The sequence below is a fragment of the Penaeus vannamei genome, chromosome 4 (genome assembly GCF_042767895.1).
Source record: "Penaeus vannamei isolate JL-2024 chromosome 4, ASM4276789v1, whole genome shotgun sequence".
Lineage (NCBI taxonomy): Eukaryota > Metazoa > Arthropoda > Malacostraca > Decapoda > Penaeidae > Penaeus > Penaeus vannamei.
This window is the reverse complement of record NC_091552.1, coordinates 13797338-13804837: the sequence shown is the minus strand read 5'-3', so window position 1 is coordinate 13804837 and position 7500 is coordinate 13797338. Positions and strand designations below refer to the sequence as shown.

The following is a 7500-nucleotide window of genomic DNA, read 5'->3' as shown; positions in this document are numbered from 1 at the left end:
AGCAGCCAGCATGTGCTTTAGTAGGCTACACAAAACTCCCATGAGCAATGAATTAAGAAGACAATGGTTTGCCAAATCCTGCATTTACTTTTTTTTAATTCATCCATAATTAGCCTAATGGTACTCTGCTCCCTTTGCATTTATAGAATTTGCATGCAGTCTTGATAATGATTTTTCAGGGAACATTCATTTTACTTTACATTTTTTTTTCATTGAATATACAAGAGAGCTATAAAAGAAGAATATATGATCATCAATATAGAGAATTCAATTACTTTTCTAGCAAATTATATACTCTACTCAATTGCATATTCTCACAAAACTTAAAAAAAAAAAAAGGCAAGTGCATATATGCATGCATACACACAAACACACACACACTAGCAATAATAGTGATGAGGGTGAGAATAAGAATATGATAATGATGATATAAACATACCAATAAATATATAATATAGGCAAGTATATTGTCATATTACAGACACTAACACAGGCAAAAACGACACACTGACACAAAAACACACACACAAAGACAAAAACAAAGACACTGACACAGCCACAGATACACACAATCTCCACTATCACATATGCTGTATCAGAATCTAATCCCTGTCATAATTTTCAGTTTACAGCTGCAGATTTTCCCAAAAGCTATATACAGAGATATATCAACAAAAGTATAAAATATTTCTATCCCTTGCCTACATATCATACACACCCTTATAAAGGGACCTTCAAAAACTTTTGATATAAGCCATAGGTAGCCCAACAAATACCCCTACAGGCATATTCCAAGAGGGATGCAGTAACTTTGTGGGTGGCAACGGTGAGGGCTGTTGTGTTGAAAATAACAATGGCAGTGGACAAAAATTTAAGTAAAAATTATCAGAGGCTGGCTGTGTGATGCATGAATACTAGTAAAATTACAAGGGGTATAACTGGTAATGCAGAAGCTCCAGGGGGCAACACTTACTGAAGTTTGGAACTATTGGGAGGAAAACAAAAACAGCTCTAATTTACTTAGCAGCATATTCTTTGGAGTGAAGCTGTATTCATATAAGGTTCAGCTGTTTGTTGGCATATTGGCAGTGATGTTACAGAAAAGCACCCAGATTCCATAATGATCTGGGACTGTTTTAGTGATCAAAGTATGGGGGACTTGATTAAAATATGTAAAAATTTAAAACATTAAAATTATTTGCCCCATTCTTTGGATATCCAAAATTGTTACTTTCATGCATGGTGAAGCTTTGTCATATGGCTAAATGGCTTCAGGGCTGTGGAAACAGAAAAATAAAAACACACACACAAAAACACAAACACACACACAGACACACACACACACATCTATCAATTGTAGCCGCTAATTATTCTATGAAAGAATTATCAAAATAATTGCAGAATATTTTCTTTCTGTAAATTTTCTTCATTTGATTATTCTGTAATGCTTTAAGGTCCAGTCATATATATCAGTTTAAATCCTTGCTAGGCTGGACGTACAAATGCACCAACCTCTAGACAAATTAACATTCTCTGAAGAATAAAAGAATCATAAATGTTAGATGTTTTCCTAATTACAACTAATGTAAGGTTTTTGTTGTAATCTAGAGCATCAAAATATTGAAGTATTATCTACAGCTTCTTCTCAGAAAGCATTAACCTTCTACTGCAAAAATGAAATTTATATAGGAATAAAATCAAATCTACACCAGGAATTCTTCATTCATATCACTGAGGTTGTAACCTACCTGTGCATAATTGGTCAAAATCTTTTTCATTCAAAAAACATTCTTTTGAAAACATTTTCTGGTCTTAATATATATTACATTATGATAATTTCAATTCATGAAGTTAAGGTAAATACCAAAAAGAAAAAGCAAAAAATTTAAATACCACAGCATTGATAGGCCTCCATCTCTGATTTGGAAAACAAAGTAGTTTATACAAGTACTTACTCTGCTTTTACGAGCACTAACTGGTCTCTTCAGGCGATGCACAGTTATTTCTAGAAATCTCAGGAAACCTTCAATGGTTGTCTGTTAGAAAACATAAAGAACCTATCAGAGACAGATTATAGTAAGTACCCTTAAAAATACTAACTTACAATACTCTTTCAGTAATTCTCTGGAAATGTTTGTATGACTCAAGCCATGGAGCTACCGGACTTATCTGACTATGGAATCATGGGTTATCATTTTTCATGAGGCCTAAATACAATACCTGGGCAACTACTGGAGCTAGATCTATAACATTTTCCCCCAGATCTTGGCTGTGGGTGGGATAGGGTAAAATTAGGTAGGGAGGACTCAGTGAACAGAAAATGATGTCTGGGAACAGGAGGGATGGATGTGACACTGATCAGTTTTGAAATGAAATGCATTATTGTAGGCATATTTTTTAGGGAAATATCAATGTTATGGTGATGGGGAACACTTATAGGTCAGGGTAGGAGATAAGGAGATACAAGTAGTAAGGAAATATCAATTGCCTTATAGATATGAAACAAGAGAACTGAAGCATTAGTTTGTTGAGTGTGACATGCAAAGAATAAGAGAGTGGACTGAAGGTTATTAATGGGTGAGTTGTATTGGTTCGGAGGAGGGGAGAGGCTGTATCAATCTAGTCCCACAACAAGATATTTGTTGTGGGACTAGTTTGTAAAAAGTACTTGCGAAAAGCAATTGGGTGTATTTTGAGTGTTCAATTATCCACTAAACGTATATGACAGAACAGAGAGAAAGGTCGCATGGATGACATTGTATACATATGCTGGTAATAGGCTAAAAAGATTAAAGACAACAATAAGGCATGTGTGTGAAAGGGAGGTAGAAAGAACAATTGTTCTAGAGGTGAGGTAAGGCTCAAACAGGGATGGATAAAGTCTCCTTGGTTTCATTTGTCAAGAAAAGGGAGTCCAAAGGGCAGAAGAAGCACAGCATGTTTTTAGGGGGAATGAAATCAGTGTGTAGGTACAGGGCATTAGGCATAGAGGTTAAGAGAGGTCTGTATAATGGTGTGGTTATGTCATCTGGACTGTATGAGCAGAAATGTTCAGAGGCATGAAGTATAAAAGGGAAATACGTATGTTGCCTAGATAGGACTTACTACCATATAATGAACATTTCTTAAAAAAAGGATTATACATTAGGGAGATTTACCTGTTGTTCTTCAAGAGTTAAAGCACTGTAAATATCTGAATGAGTCCCTGTTGGAGAATCCATGATTGTCTTTGTTGAAGACCTGTAGCAATCTGGCACCAGCAACACTCGAAAACGCCAAAATTTGAGAGGCTGTAAATAAATTTTGTAGATGAGAAAATAGAGCACCTTTTCTTGGGAATACTTTCCATGTTGTATTATGACTTTATTCACTTGCATTATCTGAAAATAATCACATACCAATATTGACCACAATAAAAAAAATCAAAGCTAACAAGTAGCTGACACCAATAATCTTCTTTATACTGAGTGAATTTCAGTTAAGAGTAATAGGGACTGACTGTTGACACTTAGGAAAAAAAAATACAACATACATCAAAATTTCTTCTTACTTCTATTAACGGGTAATCAGGTGACTCTCCACGGAAGCAAATGTAATTGTCCAGGTGGTTCCACATGTAAGTTTCCAGCCTCTCTGTGCGAAATTCTACCCATGACACCTCATAGCTACTCATATCAGGAGCCTGGAATCTGTACTTGTACTGACGTTTCAGTTGTGGATACGGATGTCTGAAACACAATATGTATTATTTCTAATGAGATGCAGCACATATAACTTCTCCCAATAAGATACTACCTGCAATGCTTGTGAAAGGAAGGTAAAAACTGGTTTACGTCTTAAATAATATACCTTGGACGATATATTGTAACTGTTATTGTTGACCCACAAAGTTTTATTTTGTGAAACATGCGTCCAATAGACAGCCTATATTCTTGTGAAGTTTCCTCTGTGCGTGACCTTGTCCTCATAAGAGAACCAACTCCAGCGTAGCGAGGACTATTTCCTATAGCTACTGCTGCTTGAGAGTGGCTCTTGACAGGTCGGACAATCATCTGGAATCCCTGGAAGGAAATATGCACACCATTCAGTACATGTACATGAATGATGGAAACCTGTACAAATATAAATTTATCAGGGTTTCTCAAACCTTAAACTGAAACAGAATCCTTGTCATATGAGACGACTATATGTCACTTTCTCTGTTGTTCTTTATACAAACTGCATCCAACTCTTACATCTAAAATCTACATCACTGATAACAAAAGCTTCAACAACAGAAATTTCTCATTTCCAGTATGATGTAATTATTCTTTGGATTAAAGTAAAAGTGAACATTTGTTTCTCCAAATCTTTTGCTAAGCCACCCATACTGTCATATACTATTGAGTAACATGAGAAGCATTCAGGGAAATAAGAGATGCTCAACTGCAGTCAGGCTTTTTTTTTTATTACCTCCTTGATAGTCAAGCAATATTTGGCCTGCAAGAGGAACAACTACCAAAAGTAAAAGTAAAAAAAATAATAATAATAAATACATAAATACATAAGAAGATACCAGAAAATGTATCTAATGTCTGCCAACTCCCCACCATTCCATAAATTGTTTCCTTATGTAATCCGGTTGTGATAGCAGATGCCACCTCTTTCTGGCTGAAATGAATCACAAGATGTGAGGTACTTTTGGTTCTTGCTCCAATAATTTTGCCACAGAGCTCTTTTTTCTGCTATGAACATTGAAAAGTTTCTTTCCAATAAAAAGAATTCAACCTTCTAGACATTCAACTGTTGCCTAGTATCCAATACCTACTGGATTCAAAGAATACATAAAGGAAAGTCTGATAAACACACTGATACCAATAACTAGGTAATCAGTCAATATTATGTTTTAACAGTTTTTTTCCACCAGGCATTTCAGTTTTGTTAGTCTTGTCTTTTCTAAATGAACTAATTTACATGTAAGGCCTTTCCTTCTATCTAAAAAAAAAAGCAGCAGCAGCATTTACTTCTGTACTCCTATCTTTTATGTATGCAGGACATGAACAAGAATTATAAATAACACAAAAAATGAAGGGAGGAAGATCTATCAGCAAGGAGATACTTTTACTTGCACACATCCAAGTACTAGCACACATACAAAGCACATCAGAAAAGGCTTGGTTTGCCTTGCAAACAATAAAACAAAAATAGACATACCTGAGCAAGCCGTTGTGACACAAGTTCCAAGAACACCTGTGTTGTATCTAAAGTCTTACGACCTCTTGCATGCTCATTCATATCTTCTGGGAGGAGGTTGTAATCTGCCACCACATAGTCATTGTGCAAAGAACGATCTTCTGGGAAATAATCTGTTGTGACGGGGAGACATGCTGGCAGACACAAACTCTTCCAGTCAACACCTTGAATAACAGGAAATGGAAGTTAATATAATCTTGTCAAAAAGCAATGCACTTTGCCTTCAATACTGAGATAATGTTGTGAATACTTATGCTATGCTCCTGCATGAAATGTATAAAATAAGCTTAATACTACAAATTTAGGTGTATCATAATAATTCTCAAACTTACATATTTCAGTTATTCACATTCTAACACAACATATCTGTATTTGACAAACATAAAAATGTCATTATGTTCATACATGTTTTCTTCTAAAAGATGGTAGGTCTTCATTAGTATAGGTTACTATTCTGCAAAGAAATATCAGTCGTTGCCATCTATAATGCTGTGCAAATGTAAACACAAGCCGTGACTGGAATGGCGTTATCACCCTTAAGCAACTACACACAGTTAATTGGAGTGAACACAACATGCCTTCAACAGTGTGGACCACAATAGTTCTGCAACTCACTCACGATTCCATAATTTTCAATCATGTTCCAATATTCACAGTTCTATGATTCCCTATTATAAAAAAAGCAATAATTTTCCTCCTTAATTAGAGTGCATCCCCATTGTGCCTGTGCTAATCAATAATGCAGTTATCCTAACCTATGTTTGTCTTGACAACGTCCCTCTGCTCTGGCGCTTGCATGAAAAGTAAAAATACTTGATTTGAAGAAATGCCTTCAGCAAAATAGAAAAGTCTATTAACAAAAATATACACACAAAAAGTTTAAAATGAATAAAATAAATAAAATCACATATAAAAGATGAAATCTCCATGAAAAGCTGATTTCTGTTACCATCAGTTATATTAATGATACAAAACTCCCACTGCCATCCAGTAAATCAGTCTCCTTTAGTTTTCTTCATAACAACCACAAACAAGACATTTTACCTTTGTTACTATTATGTCAGAGTTAAACCCAACTCTTCTTTTCCATACTTGAAAACAATACTTGAACACTGCAGAAAAAATCTTTCACTAAAATCAGAATTCAGATATATAATTATTGGAAGCAGAAGAAAAAGTAGGAGGTAGAAATGGAGGAGCAAGAGGAGCTGAGAAAATAATAATAAAAAGTAATAGCATCATCATCATCATCATCATAATAATAATAATAATAATAATAATAATAATAATAATAATAATAATAATAACAATAATAATAGTAACAATAATAATAGTAACAATAATAATAGTAACAATGATAACAATAACAACAATAATATCAATAACTACAATAATAACAACAATGATCATTATAATTATAATAATAACAATAATAATAATAATAATAATAATAATAATAATAATAATAATAATAATAATAATAACAATAACAATAAAAACAATACTACTACTACTACTACTACTACTACTACTAATAATAATAATAATAACGATAATAATAATAATATCAATAATGATGATGATAATAACAATAACATCATTGTCATCATAGTAATAGCAAGTATAACTATAATAACAATATCAACAATAATAATGATAATAAAAAGAAAAAATAACTATAATAATAATCTGTAATCATATTGACAATAAGAACAGTAATAATAACAACAGTAATAATAATATTTCCATTAATAACAATAATACCATAATAATAATAATAATAATAATAATAATAATAATAATAATAATTATCATAATAATAATAATAATAATAATAATAATAATGATAATAATAATAATAATAATAATAATAATAATAATAGGAATAACAATATTAATAACAGCAATAACAATATTAATAATGATAATGATAATAATAACCAGGCATAACAACATTTTAATGCTAATGATAACAATGATAATGATAGCTATAATAATAAGAAGAAAACAGAAAAAAAGAAAAGCAAACAGTGTAACAAAGCTGATAAGAGAAAAAAAGAGAAAAAAAAGAAGAAGAAAAAGCTGAAGACAAACAAGAACAGGAACTCGAGCCTCAGACAGAAGCAAAATAACAGCAGAAGAAGCAGAAGCAGAATGAGAAAAAGCATTGAAACAAACAGCTAGAACTTGTAACTGGAGTAAAGATGTTGAAATATACTGTTGAAAAAAAGAAAATGGAGAGAGAGAAAAAAAAGAAAAAAAAAAAAA

At 32.7% G+C, this 7500-nt stretch overlaps 1 protein-coding gene across 5 annotated transcripts in view; it reads right to left on the bottom strand.

Annotated features, from left to right (window-relative positions):
- Positions 1-7500, bottom strand: part of Iml1 (GATOR complex protein Iml1) — a 47729-nt gene that overhangs the window by 23198 nt on the left and 17031 nt on the right. For 4 of the 5 annotated variants that reach the window (XM_027356228.2, XM_070120693.1, XM_070120691.1 and 1 more), the window contains exons 17-22: positions 5988-6023; positions 5194-5396; positions 3850-4061; positions 3551-3728; positions 3159-3290; positions 1956-2036 (exon numbers count right to left, since the gene is read on the bottom strand). In XM_027356228.2, coding sequence (XP_027212029.2) covers positions 1956-2036; positions 3159-3290; positions 3551-3728; positions 3850-4061; positions 5194-5396; positions 5988-6023 — 842 coding nt within the window. The remainder of the gene's footprint in view (positions 1-1955; positions 2037-3158; positions 3291-3550; positions 3729-3849; positions 4062-5193; positions 5397-5987; positions 6024-7500) is intronic. The other variant, XM_070120692.1, reaches the window with a different exon arrangement.